Source organism: Coprinopsis cinerea (assembly GCF_000182895.1).
Source record: "Coprinopsis cinerea okayama7#130 chromosome 5 map unlocalized cont3.5, whole genome shotgun sequence".
NCBI classification, from domain to species: domain Eukaryota; kingdom Fungi; phylum Basidiomycota; class Agaricomycetes; order Agaricales; family Psathyrellaceae; genus Coprinopsis; species Coprinopsis cinerea.
Window position 1 is genome coordinate 1,026,799 of NW_003307540.1, and position 21,382 is coordinate 1,048,180.

General features: G+C 52.1%; 11 protein-coding genes across 11 annotated transcripts; 4 read left to right on the plus strand and 7 right to left on the minus strand.

The window, feature by feature from the left end:
* Window positions 1-109: 109 nt before the first annotated feature.
* CC1G_14582 (atypical/Alpha protein kinase) lies at window positions 110-530 on the plus strand (the record flags this gene model as incomplete). The annotated part of the gene is made up of 2 exons (XM_002911104.1): window positions 110-174; window positions 236-530. 2 exons carry the CDS (start codon window positions 110-112, stop codon window positions 528-530), a joined length of 360 nt encoding a protein of 119 aa, XP_002911150.1.
* A 310-nt stretch (window positions 531-840) lies between these two features.
* Window positions 841-2,524, minus strand: CC1G_00065 (hypothetical protein; the record flags this gene model as incomplete). Its single annotated transcript, XM_001836877.2, has 3 exons — window positions 841-1,987; window positions 2,047-2,315; window positions 2,370-2,524. 3 exons carry the CDS (start codon window positions 2,522-2,524, stop codon window positions 924-926), a joined length of 1,488 nt encoding a protein of 495 aa, XP_001836929.1. The 3' UTR covers window positions 841-923.
* A 639-nt stretch (window positions 2,525-3,163) lies between these two features.
* On the minus strand, window positions 3,164-4,710 carry CC1G_00066 (abhydrolase domain-containing protein 4; the record flags this gene model as incomplete). Its single annotated transcript, XM_001836878.2, has 3 exons — window positions 3,164-3,321; window positions 3,393-3,506; window positions 3,561-4,710. The coding sequence occupies 3 exons, from the start codon at window positions 4,708-4,710 to the stop codon at window positions 3,164-3,166; spliced, it is 1,422 nt and encodes a 473-aa protein (XP_001836930.2).
* A 32-nt stretch (window positions 4,711-4,742) lies between these two features.
* Window positions 4,743-6,367, plus strand: CC1G_00067 (pre-mRNA-splicing factor CWC21; the record flags this gene model as incomplete). Its single annotated transcript, XM_001836879.2, has 3 exons — window positions 4,743-4,900; window positions 4,952-5,143; window positions 5,197-6,367. The coding sequence occupies 3 exons, from the start codon at window positions 4,743-4,745 to the stop codon at window positions 6,365-6,367; spliced, it is 1,521 nt and encodes a 506-aa protein (XP_001836931.2).
* A 1,149-nt stretch (window positions 6,368-7,516) lies between these two features.
* CC1G_00068 (hypothetical protein) lies at window positions 7,517-9,062 on the plus strand (the record flags this gene model as incomplete). The annotated part of the gene is made up of 4 exons (XM_001836880.2): window positions 7,517-7,659; window positions 7,719-7,987; window positions 8,045-8,964; window positions 9,042-9,062. The coding sequence occupies 4 exons, from the start codon at window positions 7,517-7,519 to the stop codon at window positions 9,060-9,062; spliced, it is 1,353 nt and encodes a 450-aa protein (XP_001836932.2).
* Window positions 9,063-9,095: 33 nt separating this feature from the next.
* CC1G_14583 (m6a methyltransferase) lies at window positions 9,096-11,088 on the minus strand (the record flags this gene model as incomplete). Its single annotated transcript, XM_002911105.1, has 5 exons — window positions 9,096-9,512; window positions 9,564-9,740; window positions 9,790-9,894; window positions 9,947-10,444; window positions 10,495-11,088. 5 exons carry the CDS (start codon window positions 11,086-11,088, stop codon window positions 9,096-9,098), a joined length of 1,791 nt encoding a protein of 596 aa, XP_002911151.1.
* An 817-nt stretch (window positions 11,089-11,905) lies between these two features.
* Window positions 11,906-12,706, minus strand: CC1G_00069 (C factor cell-cell signaling protein; the record flags this gene model as incomplete). Its single annotated transcript, XM_001836881.1, has 1 exon — window positions 11,906-12,706. One exon carries the CDS (start codon window positions 12,704-12,706, stop codon window positions 11,906-11,908), a length of 801 nt encoding a protein of 266 aa, XP_001836933.1.
* A 358-nt stretch (window positions 12,707-13,064) lies between these two features.
* CC1G_00070 (hypothetical protein) lies at window positions 13,065-14,096 on the minus strand (the record flags this gene model as incomplete). The annotated part of the gene is made up of 3 exons (XM_001836882.2): window positions 13,065-13,651; window positions 13,704-13,860; window positions 13,917-14,096. The coding sequence occupies 3 exons, from the start codon at window positions 14,094-14,096 to the stop codon at window positions 13,221-13,223; spliced, it is 768 nt and encodes a 255-aa protein (XP_001836934.2). The 3' UTR covers window positions 13,065-13,220.
* Window positions 14,097-14,837: 741 nt separating this feature from the next.
* Window positions 14,838-18,082, minus strand: CC1G_00071 (hypothetical protein; the record flags this gene model as incomplete). Its single annotated transcript, XM_001836883.2, has 10 exons — window positions 14,838-16,001; window positions 16,054-16,167; window positions 16,221-16,726; window positions 16,780-16,867; window positions 16,922-17,125; window positions 17,189-17,575; window positions 17,631-17,684; window positions 17,736-17,825; window positions 17,884-17,973; window positions 18,032-18,082. The coding sequence occupies 10 exons, from the start codon at window positions 18,080-18,082 to the stop codon at window positions 14,838-14,840; spliced, it is 2,748 nt and encodes a 915-aa protein (XP_001836935.2).
* Window positions 18,083-18,380: 298 nt separating this feature from the next.
* Window positions 18,381-19,245, minus strand: CC1G_00072 (hypothetical protein). The gene is made up of 4 exons (XM_001836884.2): window positions 19,202-19,245; window positions 18,856-19,143; window positions 18,738-18,796; window positions 18,381-18,684 (listed from the first exon to the last, which is right to left on the minus strand). The coding sequence occupies exons 1-4, from the start codon at window positions 19,227-19,229 to the stop codon at window positions 18,496-18,498; spliced, it is 564 nt and encodes a 187-aa protein (XP_001836936.1). The 5' UTR covers window positions 19,230-19,245; the 3' UTR covers window positions 18,381-18,495.
* Window positions 19,246-19,459: 214 nt separating this feature from the next.
* CC1G_00073 (MYB4R1) lies at window positions 19,460-21,374 on the plus strand (the record flags this gene model as incomplete). Its single annotated transcript, XM_001836885.2, has 9 exons — window positions 19,460-19,606; window positions 19,654-19,761; window positions 19,811-19,877; window positions 19,930-20,011; window positions 20,064-20,130; window positions 20,182-20,376; window positions 20,433-20,559; window positions 20,617-20,963; window positions 21,015-21,374. 9 exons carry the CDS (start codon window positions 19,460-19,462, stop codon window positions 21,372-21,374), a joined length of 1,500 nt encoding a protein of 499 aa, XP_001836937.2.
* Window positions 21,375-21,382: the final 8 nt, after the last annotated feature.

Consider the following 21,382-nt stretch of genomic DNA (forward strand, 5'->3'; position numbering starts at 1 on the left):
CCGTTTGCAAGTGGTGTTACAAAGAAGGCGCACAAGGTATGTAAAGTACTTATAGAACGACCTAACTACTACTTCAACTGCACAGGTTTTGATTTCTGAAAGCCTTCCCATGTCGTCTCGCCAGGGGAGGGCAGCTGTTCACGCTCTTACGCTCTTCGATGTTGTGATCCACAGGTAAGTCAAGTGTACCATTGGCAAAAGCTGTGTTTGCTGACCTTACACCGAAATAACTCAGTGACGACGAGAGCTATGGGCTCGGGGGCCAGGGAACGTCTGGACTCGAAGAGTTAGCCGCCCGGCACCAATGCAACAACATCTGTAAAGCTCTGGGACTTCCGGATGCTAAAGAGTTTTGTAAGGACCTCACCGTGAAGGCTGGTGAATGGGAGGCGTTGTCTGTGTCTGTTCCCAACGTAGACCTGGACCCCAGGCGCTCACCATCCCCTGTAACATCGGATAATGGCTGTTCTGCTCTCACTAGTCTCAAACACTACGGGGAATCCGACAGTTCAGACTCGGAGGAAGATTGATCTGCAAGCAATCCCTTGTCGTCATGGATCTATTATCGCATCTCATATAACACATTTGTCCTTCATTGAGAGTACCTATCGAGTAGTATACATGGATGTACCTTACTCTACTCTCTTATATACGCTGGTTCGTCGACCGAATTCACGTCATCTAGGTACTACGTCCGTGAGATAGGAGCCTGGGATCGGTGGCTGTGGTCGCGGAGTGCTCGCGCGCGAAAGTTTTATCCATGTCCCTCTCGGACACCCTAGTTTAGGGAATTTCTGGAACGCATCTTTGGAACACAGGGATTTTCTGCAACATCGATTTGCTAAGTGGCATACAAGACCACAAGTAATGTGCATTCAAAGTCGGTTTAGCGACGGGTTTCATGACCAGCCATTCACGAAAGATTAATCGGAATCTGCATAACCCCCGGCAGCGTTATCAGTGGCAACACTGTCCTCACTGTCACTGACCAGTTCCACTTCTCCATCCAGTATCTTCTTCCGCGCAGCTGGTTCAGGTATACTGATGGTTAAAACCAATGTCCCGTAGACATATCCGACGCTGGTTTCATTCCCATGGGCCAAGTATGCTTTCTGGCTCTCCATCAGCCAATTCGGCCTGGTAACCCACCAGACCGGTTTCCTTCTTATCCGACTCCTCTCGTCGGATCCCTCCCAATTGGGGCGCTTGACTCGAATCCCAGGGACGTAATCTAGTTCCAAAGGGCTCCAACCGTCAGTCCACTCTCCCCCATTCTCGGGATCAAGGGTGGGAACCGGGTCGGTGGTACCGAGAAGCCAAAGGGAACCTCTAACGTGATGGGGTATAAATTGGGTCGAATTTGAGCCCGTAGACTCGTCCCTGGCGGAGGTTGACGCTGAATCCGTAGGCCGGTCCTGGTCAGGACCATAGTGATAGCAGTAGAGTGCCTTGACTTTGACCTTGAATCCAAGGGCACGGCATGCCCGCTCGATAACAGCGTCAGACCCCTTCAGGACGCCCTTAAATGTCGCGGTCAGACCCTCCATAGCGCGAACATCGATCGGGTATTGATGAGTGAGCCCAAACCCCAGGATTCCACCGTGGGGCATGGCACTCTCGTTCAAGGCTATGGAACGAATCGCTTCCCGAATCTGTATCTCCTGCAGGGTCGGCTTGATCGACACCAGAGGTCCAACGGGGTCCATCGCCTTGCGACAGTAGAGGTTGTAGGTGACAGTGACGCGATAGCCAGACTCGACAACAGCGACTTCATGCTCTATGTCGCTGTAGAATGCGACAAAAGCGAGTTTGGGAGTAGGATCGGTGGGGTCTTTGGATACCATCTTGGAAGACTCGAAGAGCCACTTCTTTCCAAAGAGATATAGATCACCCCCGATATGCTCAGTCGGGAAGACGATGACGAGGGTCGCGAACATGTCAGAGTCGCGAGGTGTATCGACATGAGGCTTGAAGAATGACCCAGGACCTTTAAAACGCAACGGGCTTGTCAGACTTGTAACCATAGGAAGCCAACCATGTACCAACCATATATGTTCATCTTGTCCAGACGGGCTTCCAGAATATCTGCACTCTTCGCGTACTGGAGAAGTGCGTCCCGGACGGTGACCAAGATGCCTGAATTAACGACGTCAAACTGCGTGGCGAATTTAGCCGCATCCAGTTTCCAAGCCTTCCTGTAAGTCTCGTCGAGGACATCTTGGTCGCCCCGGCCGAATTTGGCAGGCTCGCAAGCCTCGACAAGGTCTTGCAGTTGTGCATCATCAACGCCGTTGGGATGAGCAAAGTCGATGCGCCTAATCGTAGATGCTCAGTCAATTCAGTCTTGCTTGGCCCAGGCAGCAACTTACCCGATCCTCTGACCGTCCGCATTCTCATAAAACAACTTGGCTTTACCTTCTTCCAAGGGAAACGTTCCGTAACAATGGCGAGGAACGACGAGTTCCTCCACTCTCTCCTGCAATTCACGGAGGTGTTCAGTGAGGGCGGAGTCTTGACGAGACATGGTTGGGTGAACAAAAGGTAGGCTGTCGTTATCAAATCAGATAGATTAGTATCTTCAAGTTCTCACCCAAGAACGTGCAGTCAATGTCAACAGGTACAGCCACGACGGACAGCCTGAAGTCATGTGCCAGTTGGTGTCGATAATATCAGGACCTTCGGAGGCACATAGATATGCATGGTTCTGAAGTTATTGCAACGGGACCCAAATATCAACGCCCACCAAATCGCCAGGGCAATCCTTAGATTGGTGCATTGGAACGCAGTAAGTACAATGAAAGGCAAACAAGGAAAGCAAGGTCAACGCACTAAAAGTACAGGGAAGCCCGTGATGAACAAAGCGTAACACACGCCTGTATGTATACGCATGTCTGACGCCACCTGAAAAGGATTTGGGGGCGCGGATAGAAACAAGAGTGCCCACAGGAAGTGATACACGAATTATGAATAAGGAAAGTAAAGCAGGGAAGGCCGCAATGTGTCTAGAGTATAAGGGGTAATGTAATAATCCAACAGTCACTGACAGTTCAAATGCCAGAGGAGGGTCATGAACCCGACGGTGTACCGTGTCGTAGAATGTCGTAGCGAAAACGTTGCAAGGTATGTTCAGTGTATGTAACCCCAGACAAGGTCGATGGTGATATCAATAAAAATCATGATAGCTGGGACCAGTAGACGACGACGAATCGCCCGATGTCTGGCTGTTGCGATGATGTGCAGGATGGTTATGGAGATTACGATGTTGCTTATCGAGCTCTTTCAAAAGCAGTGCGTTTACTGCATCAGGATTATCAAGATAGACTGTTGTTCACGTCGAAGTTTGGTTGAAGTCAGTATGAATCGACGGAATGAAGGTGCTAGAAATGCCTCACGATGATGGCCCGCGTTGTTGACAATGTACATCTTACCCTCGCCATTTCCTGCCTGACGAAGCTTCTCGACACTCTGCATCCCGCCCACGGGATCCATCCAGTCGTGATCACCATCTTATGGAAAGCATCAGGAACCTTGTCGAAACAAAAGGAAAGATCAAGACTTACACACAAAGGTAACTGGCACCTTGACACCAGCTATGCGATCGACAATTGGCATCCGAGCGTGAGCACCGGGCTCGAGCAAATGAGAAATACAATATTCGCCCGATCCCTTGGCGAATGTGATGTTCAGGATGTAATCGTGCAGATCTCGTGTATCTTCTTCTGTCAGACCCTGGAACCGTCGACTCGAATACTTTCCGACGAGCCATGGACCCCAGAAAAGCGTCGAACGAACCACCTGGAACGGCGAGAATCCTTCCTCCCAAAGATAAGAGAATATTCGGCGGCTGAAAGATTGGTTTGTTTGATGGGAATGTCTCTTCTGTGACGAACGGAGGGAAGACACCCTGCCTTGAGAAGCTGGCTCGGCCTTGGTGGGATCCCGCTCAGGATGGGAGTGGTGTTCGCCTTCTGGGTCTGCGCCATGATCCGTGAGTTCTCTGGATACTTCCGTGAAGTTAGGGCCCCGGGGTACACCAGCCGGCGAGAGCAAGACAAGCTTTGCTACACGTTCTGGAAACTTGAGGGTATAAGCAACACTGAGATAGGCGCCCAATGAATGGCCAATCAACGTCATGCGCTCCAGGCCCATTTGCTTCCTCCAGTCCTCGAGGGAGTCTATGAAAAATGCTTCTGCCTCCTCCACTCTCTCCTTGACGCTAGATCGCTTCGCTTTGACAGTAAACGGCACACGAGCCGAGCGTCCCATCCCCAGCCAGTCGATAGCGAAGACCGAAGACCTCCTCTTCTCAGCCCAATGGGCCAAAGTGGGGAAGTTCCTAAAGAAGAACCCCAGGCCTGCACCATAACCATGCAGCAACACGGCGGGTGGGGGTGCTGTGTCTGAAGTGTCTGGGTCGGTGGAGGTCATGGCGAGGGTGTTGATGTAATGTTTCGGGGTCGATAGTGGCACGAGCGAGGAAGAGACTGTCAGGGGAGCATTTGGTGTTGTGGAAGGTGGCTTTGAGTACTTTGAAAAGTAGGGAACACGGAGCAATATCCGAAGCTCAGCAGTCTGGGATTGCTTGAAGCCAACATTTGACCACCAGCTGCGGACGGACTGGGTGAATCCAGAAGGAATGGATGGGGCTGATGGAGGCAGAGAGTCGAGTACCTGGTATGTCGGCAAGGACGATGTAGACGAAGAAGCCATGCGCAAGAAACGGGACGCCAGACTGGAACACAATGGCTCCCAACAAGTCCCACCTGTCCTCTTATGACTTTCTCCTCTGCCGAACTCGTGGGAACTCAATCAGTCATGCCTTCGGCATCTGCTGTCCCATCGCCTTTTCTTCGTCCACCACCATGTACAACGGCATCGGTTTAACGACTCCCCGTGGAAGGTAATTATTTCCATTTTACAAACAATATATATTCCCTGACAAGTATTCCAGCGGCACGAGCGGCTATGTCGTTCGCAATCTCTCGACTTTGAGGAGCTACCAGCACAGCAACCAGCAGGACAACTCATGGGAAGCTGCACCCCCAAAGCACAGGGAGCCTGACCAAGGCATTTTGGAGCACGAAAGGAAAAGGGCAGTGGAGGTCAAATGTCTAGAGCTGCAGCTCAAGCTCGAGGATGAAGAGTAAGTGTCAGTTCACAATCCATTATTCACTCCACCACTCATGCATTCGTTAGGATCGACGAGGCTGAAATCGAGAAACAAGTTTCTGCTTTGCGCGAGAAATTGCTAGCCAATCTCAGCTCATCAATCAAGAATCCTCGCTCTCTCAAACCTTCCGATACCCATGCTATTGCAGCAGCAAAGAAGGTTGAACTTGAGCGCATGGCCAAGGCCCTGGGAACGCGAAGTGACTACCAGGAGGGTGATTCATTCGACAGAGAGAAACAGGAAGAGTTGAAACTCAAACGAATTGCTGAACGGGAGGAACGGGAGAGGCAGCGCGCAGAAGAACGCAGGAACATGGAAGAGCAGAGGCGGAAGTGGGCAGAGGAAAGGAGGCGACAGGACGAACAACGAAAACGAGAATATGAAAGGTCAAGACAGGGAGACAAACGGGATGAGCGGGGCATGCCACCACCTCCTGTGCCAACGGGCCCTCGTCGAGGAGATAGTAAATTCGACATGGGACCTCCGCCGCCACCCTCCGCACGGGACAGGGACGGTGCAAGGGATAGGTCACCGCCTCCCAGAAGCCGCGACGTTGAAATGCGAGACCGCGACGATCGTTCCCCGCCTCGGAGGTCGAGAAAACGCTCCCCATCCAGGTCGCCTTCGCGATCGAGGTCTCCTTATGGGCGGTATAGCAAACGTCCAGCACGGGACCGCTCCATGTCACCACCGCGCAGGTCTCGGTCGCGTTCAGTTGAAAGGGACAGGAGGCGTCGAGGAGCAAGCTATTCTCGTTCCAGGTCTCGCTCAGCATCCCGTTCTCCTTTGCGCTCGCCTCGTTCGCGGTCTCATTCTTCTCGCTCCGACTCTCGTTCTCCCTCTCCTGACTATCGTCGCCGCCAGCGCAGCAATACCCCTCCTCCCTCGAGCGCCAGGAAGTTGAAGTCTCCTCTCCCAACACCTGTCTACACTCGTGATGACGGCAGAGGCGGCCGTGATTACAGGGATCGTGACGTACCTCCACACCTCCGTCGAGGCTCTCCACCTCCAAAAGGGAGGGCCCCACTTGACCGCGACTACCGTGACAGAGATCACTCGCCACCAAGACGTGGTGCCTCTCCCCCTCGAGGGCGCACACCCGAAAAGAGGGGCAATGCAAGCGGAAGAGGAAGGAGCGGTAGTACAGGAAGCTCGATGTCCGTCAGCTCCAGGTCCAGAAGCGGAAGTCGCGACTAGAGATTTTTCCCAAAAGTCATTCGGAATCCATCTTCAAGCACTTCATGCCTGACATCAGGATGGGCTTCGTTTCCTGCTCCTTTATGCCTTTGACTAATTCTGATTTCTTTGTACTGTCTGACCAGTTTGTAATTACCAATAAATACAGCGATTTTCGACTCCTTTGACGGAGACTGGCGGCTACGATATATCAAGAGAGGATGCAAGTGTGCGATCGCACCCACGAAGTACCTATGCCTGTTTTGCTCACGACAGTATCGGAATGTGGCCCTTCCCCAATCGATCTCCCTCTTCAAGCATGACTCGACCGTGCATTATTGTTTCTGACTGCCGAAAAACCACACACGGACGAACTGCAACGTGGAGGCCATTTGCCGTTTACCCGGGATTCATCGTCAGTGCGATTCTCTTCTGACTCGGAGTGACCCCTGCGCTCTTGGCTGGTAAGGACCGGAAACGTGTTGCGTGTGTCGCGTTTAACTATTTTTCTCTGCTCTTCGTGAGATCTTTGCGTAAGATCTCCGATTCGGTCTTGGAACACCTTGTGACTCGCCACGCTTGTGAAGCGGTTGTCGTGCTCCCTCTGCTCGACGATATCGTTGCTGACGGTACTTGTTCTCTTCTCCTCGAAACGTACTCTCAGAACTACAGAGAAACAGTCGCTTGTTGACCGCGAACGATACACTGATCGGTACACCGGACAATGATGGCCATCCACTAAAACTTAGCCGTCCCGTCCCCAGCCTCGTGCTCTTCTATAGCCGTCACACAAAAACTTTTTCTCTCCTCAGCGCATCTCGACTGACCTTCTCTGCAACAAGCTCGCCCACAGGGAACCCTGAACGTTGCAGCCTCGGCGATGCAATGTGATCTCGCCAGAAAGGCGGAGTTCTGCACCAGGAAACATTGTCAACATAGAGCCATCATAAAGCGTCATTAAAAATTTTTGTCCACCATTTGCATGACCTTTATTGATCGATATTGGACAAGTCAGGACGGGAGATCGAAGTCCTTCGCGCAATGAATCGGATTATTGACTCGGGACCTGGGTTTAAAAGCTGGCACTAACTCGTCCTTTCATCTTCAGCAACTTGAAGCTTAGCTATTTTCTCCACCTTCCTCTCTCCTGCCGACTCACTGTCTTAAGAAATGCCTCTTCCTGAATCCATCTCTCGTCTTCAAGAAACCGTGGAAAAGCTGGTCGTCCCAGGGCATTGCTCGGGAACCTACCCACTGCAAGCTGGTAAAGCTGGTCTCTTTTACTTCGCTGATAACGACCATACCGCTGTTGGGTAAGAGACTTGACAACATGCTACCGGGTATCATGCACTTACGGTCACATCCTTAACAGAGGACTCGACTTTGCATCCCCCAACGGTGTTCCCGACACCCGACTCGAAGATCTGGTGAAGGCCTGCGAGCCTGCCAAGTTTGGGCTGGGTGACCGGGACGTTCTCGACGAGACATATCGCAAGGCTTGGAAGCTCGACGCTTCCAAACTTGCCACCCAGTTCGACGTTGTTCGCTCGGGTATTTTGACCACCGTCCACGATGCCTTGCTTCAGTACGAGTCCAGCACCCTCCTATTGGAGGCTCACGTTGACAAACTAAACGTATATGGTGCGTTCCATCTCCGACGATCGACGTCGTTGGTAGCTGACTGAAACCACTCCGCAGGCCCCGGGTCCTTCTTCAAGCCCCATGTCGATACCCCTCGCGACCCCAACATGCTCGGCACTCTTGTCATCGTTTTCCCCACCGAGCATAGAGGCGGCGATCTTCTCTTGACGACCAAAGCTGGCCCATGGACCTTCGACTCCTCCAATCTCGTGTCAAAAGAGCAATCCGAGGTGCATCGGCTAGCTTTCGTGGCCTTCTACAGTGACATCGAACACGAAGTTACCCTCGTCGAGTCTGGGTATCGAGTCACCCTCACCTACAACCTTTACACGCGGAAACCCATGTCCCCGCTCGACCCCTCGATCTCCATCCGCGTCTCCCCGGAGGAACAGCAGATCCAAAATGCCCTACGCACTCTTCTCGCCGATGAGACGTTCCTGCCCGACGGAGGTGCCTTCGGCTTCGGCCTCACCCACAAGTATCCCCTCACCAACGAACATTATTTGAGCCAGTTCAATTGGCTCAAGAACTTCTCCGAGTTCGAGGGATGTCTTAAGGGCAGCGACTCCCTGGTGGAACGTGCATGCAAAGCTCTTGGTTTGAGCGTCAAAGTCCAGGCCCTTTTCCGCAACATCGGTACCTCGATGGTTGAAGTCAGGCAGGACTTCAGCCAAATCATCGACGGTCCAAAGGCAAATGCGCGTGCGATGTTCCTCACCAACTCAACCTCAGTTCATCCCATCAACTGGAATGTCGACTTGGAAATGGGAGAGTGGAGCAGTCGACTCGGTAAGGGGGTGGGTGGCGCCAGGGTCAAGCCCTTCGACCTCGACCCGAGCGAGCTTAGAACGCGCGACAAACCTGTTCTCTGGATCACCAAGCCTCGATCATTGTTGACCACCAGATTGCCTTATCTCGCCTTTGGGAATGAGGCAGCACTGGGCTTCAGCTACGGCACTCTTGTCTTGATTGTTGATGTCGCTTCGTACCAGGAACGAGCTGCGCTGTTCGAAGCTGAAGACAACCCGCAGCCGAGACCAGCTTCCTCGTGTAGCCTACTGTCATCACGCAATAACTGTTCTGTATTCCACCTCAATCATATAAATACCTACTGCACGTTCTCATCTCCTCCAGCGATTGTTCGTTCCGGGTATCGCTTCTTCACCCTCTCCCTTAAATCTTCCTCCCATATCATATCCACATTGCCTAGTTGATTTCCTAGCGTGATCCAACCAGGTCGGACGTTATGCTTCCGTCCAAAGATCTCCACCTTTCTGCCTCCTGGACACATGCGCTCGATCATGTTGTAGACTTCGTCCGGTTTGCGAGAGGTTTCTCGTACTTCAGATACGATCACGTCTGTATCCAGGCCTCTGTTGATCCACGAAGGGAACTTCAGAGTAGGTGTTTCCCCCGTATTTGACCCTTGAGTTACGCCAGGAGGATTCTTGATGCCGACGAGCATGTGTTCTTTCGTGTGGTTGAGCCAATGGCCAGTCCGACCCGTGCGGATAACTCGCTGCAACTGCAAACAATATTAGTCAACGTGAAAGGAATACATATGCGGTGCTCTTACCTGGTTAGTCTTCACCCAGACAACCTCGTCTACTCTTGTATAACCCCACACCCTCAGACATTCTCTACCCACTTCCATAGCCCTCCCAGTCACCCACAAGAACAAGAGTCCCTCGTCCTGCAACGCCGGAATTGGCATCGCCCTCATCTCATCGTCAGTCATGGTCCCGTAGGGCAACTGGGTTTCCCTTGAGCAGTGGCTTGCGTCAATGGAAAAGGTGACGTACGCTCATATGAATATCCCAAGGCGGGTCAGCCATGATGACATGGAACTTCCCAAGTACTGAATAGTCGAACCTCCTAAGATCGCAGTTGATCCACTGTGGCGGCAACTACGCGGAAATGAGAATCGCAGGAAGACAGACTAGTACACTTGGAACGTACCGGCGTAGCTTCCCTCCCCATAGGGCCGAGCCCAATACCCAACTTGTAAGGCTTCTTAATGACGGTCTTTCCCTTCTCTTTCTCTCGTTCCTGTTCAGCTCGTCGCTCGTCCCCGTCCCAATCAACCTCGTAGTGAAGGTAGCGACAAGGGGCCTTCTCCTTTCCCCTTCCCCCAGCACCGAGGCCGCTAGGGAGGCTAACAGGCCCTCTAGCATTTGTGGCATTGAGATTGATACCTCCAAGGTTGACACCCCCACTTAAACTAGCAGATCCCGGGAACGGTGGTATTGATGGTGATTGTGAGTAGGTTGGCTCGGAATAACAGGTGTTAAGGTACGAGCAATGTCCCAATGTAACGTCGGTATGTGGTCGTATTAGAGGGCGGAAATGGATTTGCGAGCAAGGTGCGTTGTTACCGGATAGGCTTCCAACTTTCGCACATTCGTCCTTGGTGATATGGGGGCAGATAGGCTCGAACGTTTCATCTGTTGATCGAAACTGTAACGTTCGTTAGAAAGTAGTCGAAAGTGGTGAGAATAAAGTCCAACCTGTTCAGCAAGGAGCCTGCCCTTTGCAGTTCCGCGTTGCAGAATAGAATAGACCTCTCGCAGTTCTTTGGAGAGGTTACCCAGGCTTGACGTCGCCCTTCCCGAAGCGCCATCAATCGCAGGCTCGAATTCAAGTCCAACGCCGACCGTTTGGCGCCTAGGAGACCTCGTCCCTTCATGATAAATGTCGTCGTCATCGTCATTCCCAGCCGCGGAATCTGCATCCTCGTCCACAATACGCTTTCTCTTTCCCAGTCCAGGGCCTCCGCTGCTCGACTCATCCAAAGTCCTATCTCCGATGGACCCAGTCTCCAACAATCCAAATGCCTTCGCACCCAACGTAACTTCCCAAATCATCATTGTCCCTTCTTCAGCTTTGTTAAAGCCATTAGAACCCGAGGCTTCAGCTGAGGAACCAGCGCCCATCTGTTCCCTGGAATACGATATCCTGCCATCCTCCCAAGTCCGAGCGAGGTCTTCTATGATCTTCTCAAAGCGTTTGAGGTCAGTTAGACGTAGCCTGGGAGGGGTTGATTTATTGGGAAGTAATCCTGGAGGTAATTTGGTGGTCACAACATGGGTAAGAAGCTCCATTGAAGACAACGGTGTCAAATGACTGTTCGATCGCGTTGAGGATGTGGTATGAGTTGAAGCGAATAGCTTCGAGAGAGCCGTCGTCACTACCAGTTTGAGCTCGTCGTCCAACATCTTTGCCGTCGCTGCGCGCCTCGGAACGTGTGGTGGTAGCTGTTCAACGCAATGCCAAGCGCAAAGCAATCCCCGGACCGACGACCTGCCAAGAAAGTGATCGCGACTGAGTAGTTTGTGCTTATGGGTCCATGTGTACGAACAGCGACCAAAAGCTCGCGAGCGTCGAGTGGGACGACACCGACGACGGTACACGTCGCAGATTCCAAAATACGCATATTCATCGAGAATGTATCATGCCATAAGAGACTGGAGTCCTTTGTCTCCCTTTTTTCATCGAGGTGCTTCCTCTGAGGTAGGATGGATCCGTGCGCCTCCAAAAGTGGTCGTGAATCATCCACAAGTTACGTCTACCGTCATGAGCGTCCAGCTCAGAGCCGTGCACCTTTCGAACAGTGGCTACGCGATATCATCCACAGAAGGACGAGGGATAGAACCTCGAATTCAGACAGTTTCCGTCAACGACGGAATAAAATTAAGCAAGATCACTGGTTGCGCAGTTACGACGCAGTTCATTTGGTACTTCTCGCTGCCCGCTAGAACGTCAATCTGATCGTCAACGTATTAATTAACGAGCGAATATACAAGACTGTTGTACAGTAAAAGTTGCCTTGGAAGTTGGATTTCACTGTCCAGGAATGGCGTGAGCACCACAATACACGTATAGAATCACCACGAGGAACATGCGAGCGTACCTTCAAATTTACCAGGGAATCTCCTCATGCGCCCAATCCCATATCGTTCCCCTCTGTTCCGTCTTGAGATTCTCTACCACATCCGCCAAGTTCTGCGCCGCCGTCTCAGGCTCAAACAATTCAGGCTTCGCCTCCGATCCCCAATACCCCTTGCTCAAATCCGTCTTCACGGTTCCCGGATGAACCCCAACGCAGATAGCATTGATGTTGTGGAGTCCGAGATGGATATCGAACGTCTTCACCACTTGATTCAACGCGGCCTTGGAAGACCGATACGAATACCACCCTCCTCTGTGATTATCCTCGATAGACCCAACCCTCGCAGTAATGTGCACCCACTTGGACGGCTTCTCGAGCTTGCGAAACTGCTCCTGGTTGGTGGGTGGTAGGAATTGGGAAAAGTGCTTGATCATGAGCAAGTGTGAAATGGTGTTGATCTGGAACGTCTCCTTCAGGTGGTCCCATTGGAGGTCGGAAGGCTGTTTCTCGGGGAAGAGGACCCCGCCGGTGATAAACGCAGTCTGTAGGTAGGGATCCTCGCCGACATGCTTCTTGAGAGACGTCTTCAGTGTTTTCGCGGCATGCGCCATAGTGTCTTCGGACGTCAGATCTATGTGAAGAAGATGGAGCCTCTTGGGGTCCACATCGGGAAGAGGACCCAAGATATGCGTTTTGATATCCTTGTCGTTAACCTGCCTGCGATGACTGGTGTAAACGGGCAGAGAGGTCGTGCGAAGGAATTGCCGAGTAAGCGCTAAACCCAAACCCCGCGTAGCGCCCGGAGAAACGAGGATGAACGGATTTGGCATCTGGTGGGACTAAAAGGAGCGAACGGGTTTTCAAGTGGCTTTGGGCGGTGGGAGAGGTGTAGGAATGCTATTTGTCTTCCCCATGATGATAAGGAGGAAACATGATCGATCGATTCAAACGTAGCCTCCAACGTCACAATGATACCATCGCGGTCGGGAAAATTGAAATCCACGGACTAGGTGTATTAGGGCAGGAGCTGTAATCTAGGCATACGTAAGGGAATACAGCCTTGGGAATGCGTGTAGGTATGGGACAACAATGTAAATATGATACAACAGCACGGACGAATGTAAAGATGTAAGTGAAACGATAGCAAAACAGGAGAGCAAGTAGTATCCGACCAGAAGATAAAGCTGTACAAGAAAGCAAGATGTGTCATGAACATACAGGATAGTGATACATAGAAAGGGGAATGTGGATGAGTCATGAGCAAGAGGAGTGTCATGGGGTTCGCGATACAATGGAGAGAGGGTTGCGATGACGGCGAAGGAAGAACAGGTGAAAAGCAAATCTCTAAGTCGACGCGTCTCTAGCATCCTCTCTGAGGTCCGACATGTCCTTTGTAAGAGCTGCAATAATATGGTCAAGTTTCTTCATTTCAGTGTTATAGGCAACGTCGAGTCGCTTCCGGGCCTCCTCGATCTGTGCGACATACCGGAGGACCCTGGAAGCGATCATGGAACCATTCGTCTGCGAGCGGCGTCTCTTGTTGAGCTTGGCAGGAATCTGATGGCCGTAGTCATTCTCTTCATCAGACTCGTCCCTCGAGAAGCTGCGCTCGTCGCTGGGTGTGTCCTCCCTGTCGTCCATCTTGCGCTTCATGCTCGGGCCCACTGGGCGCGAATATGAATCAGCGTTACTGGTGCGCAGTGGGGTGGGAGACGGATCCTGTGCGCTGTCTGTGGCGCCTGTCTCGTTAGCGTTGGCGTCATTGCGCCTGGCAGCTAGGAGAGTAAATGAGCGTACATCCAATGAACTACGTGTGGCGTAACTTACCGGCATGCTTGCCACGAGAGGAGCCACTGGCGTTTGAACATCGTTGCTTTAAGCGTTTACAATGTTCGCAGCGCGCACCTACTGGTCCGCGACAGGTTTTATTGGTGCGCACGCAACGCTCGCACGCTCGAGGAGCACTGGCGCTGGTCATGGAAGGCTGCAGAATAATGATCAGGACACTTCCAGAACCCCAAAGAATAGCGGAGAGCTCACAGGTTCTACGCGGGGGCTATACATCGCGCCTCGTTCCTGCGAGGGCCCCGCTGGAGCGGTCGACACAGTCCCGGCCGTATTGGTGGTAGATATTCTCGACGCGGTGGAATCTGGCCTGGGGGATAGAGCATTCGCGGAATGGGCAAGGTATTGAAGGTTATCGGCTTGTGAGCGAGCCATTTGGAAGGCGAGTGGCGATGTCCTGGTGGTTTAAAGGGAACAGTAAAGCGACCCTGCGGGAGCGTCCGAAGTCACGAAAGCGCAGACTGCCGAGTTTGGAATCGTGTGTATAATATAGTTTCTGACTCGGAGAAGCGGCTGCGGCGGTGTTGAGCGGGAGATTGGGTTAAGAAGGCCTTGGACTGAGGAAAAAGGAAGAAAGAAAAGCGATGAGCTTAAGAATCAAAAGACGGGCGTCCTTGATGCAAATGCGGAGTGGCAGTAGCCGAAATGTGATATATAGGGATTACGTACATAATTTGACGTCCTATTGCTCGTGGTATGGTCGCCTCGAGGTCAAGGGCTCTTCTGAGCCTCACAACTGGTTTGTTATTGAAACCCTGTCCGAAATATGAAATAAGTAATCAGAGGAACAAGGGGGAGCATTGCGGTTCGCGTGCCAATGGGCGCGATGTTTGGCCCAGACGACACTGCAAAACAGCCTGCGGACCCATACCACGCGTCATCGCCCTCTGCAACGTTAACATCACCCGTTTCACGTCTGTTTTTAATCAGACGCCTCGAAAGCGCTGCAAGTATCGAGTTTTCCATGAAGAGTTCGAAAACCGTCTGTTTCTCATTGTTATTAAAAGCACGAGGCGATGGGACACGAGAGTAATTATGCGCGCGCTTTTTGGAAGTCGCCTTGGATTGTCAGAAAAATCAATTCATACGCCGCGTTCTGGAGACGACCTATCCATTTCAGACAAAACACCCTTCCTCCTCGTTCCAACCGAGTGTAGCTGGACAAATTCCAAGCTGTGCCAACATGGTCCCGATGGTATCTTGCCTAATCTCGCCTTCATCCCCGGTTTCTTCGACTCGAGGATCTCCATCGTCACTGTTGTGCACATCCTCATCGTTCCCAGATTGGCCTTCCGTTGCCACCGCATCCCAGCCCCAACTCGAATCGCCGTTGCTTTTGGCCTTCTTCGATTCCGAAATGTCTTCCCACCCCCAGCTCTCTTGTATTTTACGCTTCCCATGACCAGCACCATGCCAATCCTGATCGCCGCCCTGTGTAGCTGCGTCCTTTACATGATCCCATACTTCCCAGGCGATCTCCCGCCCGGCTTCTGTCCATTTGTGAACAAGCCCTTTTAGCACCTCTTCTTCGTTCTCCCGGACAACGCGCAGCGCCCGCTTCAGAAGTTGTACTTTGCGTTCCAGAGCTTGAATGGTAGGCGTAGGTCGAATGGCCAACTGCTCTCCAGATGGTCGGACGGTCAAAGGGGATTTAAACTGTGCAGACGCCCGAACTGTTCGATGTTTGATCTTGGGGTCAACGTTGGCGCCGATGCCCTCGTTTTCCGACTTTCGCTGTGGCTGTAAAACATGTTTCTGTTCTCCGCAAGGCGTTGAAACCTGTGTAGATGAAACAGACGTTGTGGGCGCCGGAGGTGGAAGTCGGGAGATGTCAACGGATCTGGAGATTGTCGGGCAGCGGAATGGCTTTGAAAGTTTCTTTTCCTGGAGCTTCTGGCCGGCCGCAGTGGGTCGCTTTGGGTTTGGGATGGCCTGCGGCTTTGGGAAATACGTGCGGTCTGGATTATCGCCACGCGAAGCTGCTGCATGAACATCCTCGTTTCCTTCATTGGACACAGTCTTGGGCGAGTTTGTCCCTCTAGGGGCCTTGGATGCCACGTTCAAAATAGTTTGCACTTCTGGAACTATTTCCATAGAAGCCGACTTGGATTCGGGTACTTGGTCCAACCTCATTGTCGCATCTACGGGGCTCACTTCGCCCGGAATTGGCTGTTGCGATGGGACAGGGGAGCATACAGATGACGTCGTCGCGAGATGTCGAAAGCTGGAATGTAACGTGGCTTCACCCCGATTGCCAGCGCCAGATGGGGTCTCAATCGCCTGTTGTACATAGATGAGCCATAGTCTCATCAAGTTTGAAAAGTCAGCCTACCATGACGGCGTCGTGGGTATAGGGCGATTCCGTGTTCGGTGGCAAGGGCAGGATGTTTTCCTTGCTCATGTTCGCTTTCTTCACCGCTGCACCATGAGGGGATATCGTGTCCAACTGTTATTAAATGTTAGAAGAAGCAATTGGTTAAAGGAAACTTGAACACGCACATTATCTGTTTGAATGTCCGCCATGCATGAGCCTGGACCTTGAGAATCGCTTTCAGCAAACTCGCCTTGAGCGCCAGATTCACGGACGTGATCTCCAAAGGCCAGGCCCACATCTGCCTTCAAGTGTTCCACGACATCTAGGCGATAGTCTGACCCGGATTCTTCGCGGTCATCGGGAACAGTCAAACTCTCCTCTAGGCCTTGCTCGTGGCCTGAAGCTTCGGCATTGCTGTCAACGGAATTTAATAAGACAACAGATTCAAGCTCCATGCGTTCATCGTCATCGCTGTGCGCATGCTCCACGTGAAGCAGTCTACCGAAGGACTCCCTTGCAGTGGTGGAAGGTTTAGGCGAGCCATCCAATGTGAAGCCGTCCAGGTCGTCGTCATAGTCCTCTGGAGGAGATGAGCTATACCCGGCTGGCCACACTGGAGACAGATCCGGGGATGACGTGAAGACTGCCGGAGGACTGGAAGTTGGCGGAGAACTCGGTATTCCCAAGTCGCCTGGGGAAATCATCAACCTCCCCGCAGATCTTAGAATAACGTGTATTGCCTACCTTCAAAGCCTCCTACCGCGTCAACCGCTGTAGCCGCACCGTCACCATCGAAACCTTCCTCAATCTCCGTGGCAGCATTCTCGTTGCTCTAGGGCGGCCAAAGATAAGTTCCCGATTGTTCAAGTACGGATAGATGACCTACGCCCTGCTTCTCGCCTTCAGGGGCGTCCGGACCTTGAAGAGTCTCTTCAACAAGTGCAGGGTCGATAACGTCATCGATTTCCTGACTGAAGACGACGGTCATCGTCTCAGATGGCGCCACCACCCAACCCTCCTCGCAGTCCACGTTCTCTTCTACAGCCCTGGCTTCATCCTGCACGTCGCCGTAATCCTCGTTATGGCCATCCTAAGCCCCAATTTCAGAATCACAATAGCCAAAAACAAGCGCCATATACCCAAAGAAACTCACCAATGCATCACAGTCAATCAGTCCCTGACCTTCATTAAAGGCCGGAGAGGGGTTACCAGCACAAACAGACTTAACAGAGTTATTAGCCGTGGCGTCGGGTTCAGTCCGGTGTTCATTTGAAAAGGTGTTCATCTCGATGCCCGCGAGGTCAGGGAAGAGCCGGGGTAAATCGTTATCTCTGGAATTGGCATCGGCGTTGGAGTTGACATTAGCTTCAGCATAACCATCAGAATCAGCATTGGAGACAGCGGGCGTCGGGGAAGTTCGATAGGCTTGAACTTGGTCCTGATCTTCTTGAGAAAGGCAAATCAACGGAGCATCCGTCCCGGTGTCATACAGGCAGAAATTGGCGCCAATGTTCAGGCTTGAAGATGCCGTTTCTTCGATCTTGTGGCGCATATAGTCAGTCGCCGCGTGTTTGTTAGCTAGGAAGTCCACTCACTATCGATTCATCATCATAGTCTCCCATGAAGTCTAGTATCCGAGGACCATCGGCCTAGGACGCGTTCGGTCAGCGATGAAGCCCACTCACTGAGGAGAGACTGACATCATCTGAAGCCAAAAGGCTGATAACTCTGGAAAGGTCGTCGCTTCGAGTGACATCGGCTCTCAGGTCCGTAGATGGGACATGTTCAGTCTGGTGGCGCATATAGTTAGCGACGGGCCTCTTCCTGCGACCAAAAGTGCATACTCACGACGCCCGGCGCGAGAAGGTCAATGCCCTGCAACATATCTTCGTTCTGAGGATGCAAGGTGGGCTTTGGAGACGCTTGGCTGGGAGTAGACTGGATATATGCGCTCTGTTAGCCTTTATTCACTCTCGAAATGTCCTGTAACGCCCACCTCTGGCGTAGCGTCGCCAAAACAGGGACCCGAAAGGTAGACAGGAACCATCTTGTATGCGTCTCCGTTCGACTAAATCAATTGAGCGTAGTCAGAACCCAGCGTCGTTGTCGCTGACGAGGCAGAGCGCACCGTTGACCTTCGTTAGTAGTGAAAAGCAGAACCTACAAGTTAGTCGAAACGCGAGGGAAGTAAAACGGGAAGGCGCGTTGCTGTCATAGGTCGGACCTGCACGTGTAAATCTTGCGTCACCTGAGCTCCTCGGGGTGAAGACCCACAGGCCGAGGAGGTAAACCAACCTGCTAGCCGCTCTGCGAGACCCTGTCCAATAGTCACCAAACACTAAACAGAAGATGAAATCCGTGCCTTGCATTTATTGCACCGAATAGATATACTGTTGTACAATATCGCCGCAGTCTAGATTTGACGAAAATGGAAACGGAACAGACAGAGACAAAGTGGAATCATTTGCGAGTTTGCATCTTGACTCGCGGGTCGCCGCGCTCTTGACGCTTGCGAAGCTTTTCCTGTCTCTTGCTGGTCGCGCTTTGGGCAGGGGCATCTTCGGGCTGAGGGGTGGAGGATGACCCTCGTCCGAGAACCATAGGCGATATCACTGACGTCCAGAGCTTGTAGACCGCATATAGAGGAATCTGCGCGTCTGTTGAATCCTGATTAAGGGGTGAATGATAACCACAGAACGTACCACCGTGTACAACCACCAGAACCATTCGCCGAAAGCACCACTCCCAACCTGACAGGCATCTGAACAGACGCGCTCATAAGTGACCCCAGTCAAGTAATAAACGAATCATCGAACGCACATGTGATGTATAGGATATCGAAACACCATTCCGTCACACCGGGCTGGTTGAGGTCCTCTCCGTAGGATATAAGCGCCCCAGTAGCGGCATCACGGTTCGGTGAACCAATCTTGATGAGGTAGTTGGACAAGAAGAAGGCCGGGAAGTAGGTGACAACATAAATCGCAATAGAGCCTTTGGAGGGGGGTATCGAGCTTCGTCTGAACAACAAACGCAAGACCAGCGAGATCAGGGTCGGCACGAAAAGGCCAAGCCTCAGCTGCTTCACCGCAGCTTCATTCTGATTTGCTATAACCAGACAGACACCCTCAGCGCTCATAATCACTATAACAAGAATGACACGAACCTATTCTCTTTGCAGAGGCGTTTGCCATGGTTCACAGAGCAAAGAAGACCCACACGACGGTTGCTCCAGGCTCCAGCGCAGAACACGACCGTCACTGGGCGAAATTCACCCCCGAATTTCGGGGTAAATCCATCAATTTCGCACGCTCTTGACATCACAGGAACGGAACGAGAAAGCACTCGAGTTCATCAACGTATACGATAATGACAGGGGTATAAAGCCCTGTCTGACATGCTATGGATCTCTTAGGGACGCGACATGGCCACTTCATTAACACCTGACGCTGAAGTTGACCCGAAAGTCCTCGTCCAGCGCGCTTTAGTAGCAAATCAACAGCTCCAACGATATCTCACCCAGCGAGCTGGTGAATTGGAGGCCGAGTTGGCTGAAGCAGATAAATTGCTGGTGCGTCATCTCCTCCTCGAAATGAATATCTGTATCGATGATTGCAGGAGCAACTAGAAATCAATGAAGTAGATGATGAAATCGAGGACGAAATCCATGTACCGGGCGCTTCCAGGCCGGCAGGTTTCTTTCTACCGAAGGAGTACCTAGACAGTGTACGTCCACCTGACTTAAAGCCCTTTAAACGACTCAATTACTCTACAGGAATCTCCCTTTCGCGAGGATGCCCTCGCACGGAATGAATACGCAGCCCGCATTACCCCACGGTCCAGTAAGTCCAGCCAAGTCCGGTGGTCACATTCCAACTCGATTAACCCATTCAGTGAATCCCAAGGAACTGGAAGTACTCAAAGCGTCTGTCCGGGCTGAGAACATGCGTCTCCAAGCGTGTCGAGCACAAGCGGGGTAACAATCCATTGTCCTTCTCCAGTGGTCGCGAGTTCTGATCCACTTCCAGCATCACTACACCTATAGACCTCGATAAAAACGTTGAGGGCATAGATTGGGGCACGGTAGCTGAACGAGTACGTTCATATTCTTTCCACGAATGATCACCTCTTCTTACAGTTATTCAGGTTTCCGACGTTTCAACCTACAAATACTCGAGCGAAGAATGTCGAATTCGCTGGATCGGGGACCAACATCCTTCCATCAACCATTCAGACTGGACCTCCTCCGAACACAAAACACTAGCAGAGCTAGCAGACAGTGCTAGAAAGTCTAACCCGAATGGCCGAGTGGATTGGGTCGAGATAGCCAAACAACTTGGGGTACATCCTTCACCGCCTCGGCTCGCCCGATCTCGTTCTGATAGACGACTTTGCAGACGAATAGAACGCCCTTAGCTGTAATGTCCAAATCAGTTGCCCGGACACGGCACACATGGGACGCAAAGTCCGACCGCGCACTCCTCGAATCAGTCGACATATACGGGATCAACAACTGGATGTCAGGTTCGTTCGTCTTCTCCGTTCCCTGTGTCGCCGCCTCCTGATTTTCTTCCTTGCCAGTGGCCCAACACGTCTCCCCCCACGCAACCCATACTCAATGTCAGGGACGCTACTACAAATCCCTCGACCCATCCATTAAACGCGGAGCTTGGACACCCGAAGAAGATGCGCGTCTCACAAAGCTTGTCGCATCCCTTGGTTCTGCTTGGGTCAAAGTGGCCGAATTCATGCCTGGGCGTACGAACGATCAGTGCCACGAAAGATGGACTGAAGGCATGAACTCTAGTTCGTCGAAGAATGTATGGACTGAAGAGGAGGATAGACGACTAAAGGAGCTTGTAGCGTCCATGGGCAACTCTTGGAAAGCTATTAGCACGCAGATTGGGAATGGAAAGACGGGGCCTAGCGTACGTTTCCCTTTTCGAGTTACAATCCATAACCCTGATGGTGTCTTCCAGTGTCGGGCGAGATTCACTAAACTGTCGAAATCTACCACGCCAACCGCAGCTAGTACATTGGCCCTTATGGACGGAGACCAACCGACAACTACCACAGGTCAAAGTAGCCCTTCTGCCCCACTTGTTCAACCAGTAGGTTCGATGCTGGCAGAGCCCTCGGGCTCGAACCAGGAAAGCTCCACTTCTGCCAAAAAGCGACGAGAAGATGCCCCTGTAGCTCCCGCGGCGAAGAGGAGGAAGATCGCACCAGGCTCCTCTGAAGAGCCTTCAGCCGAAAGCGATGCCATGACACCCAAGCCTACCCCAGGGAGTAAACCTCGCCCGAGGCCCCGTCCTACCACAACTGTAGCGAAGAAATAAACGTACCA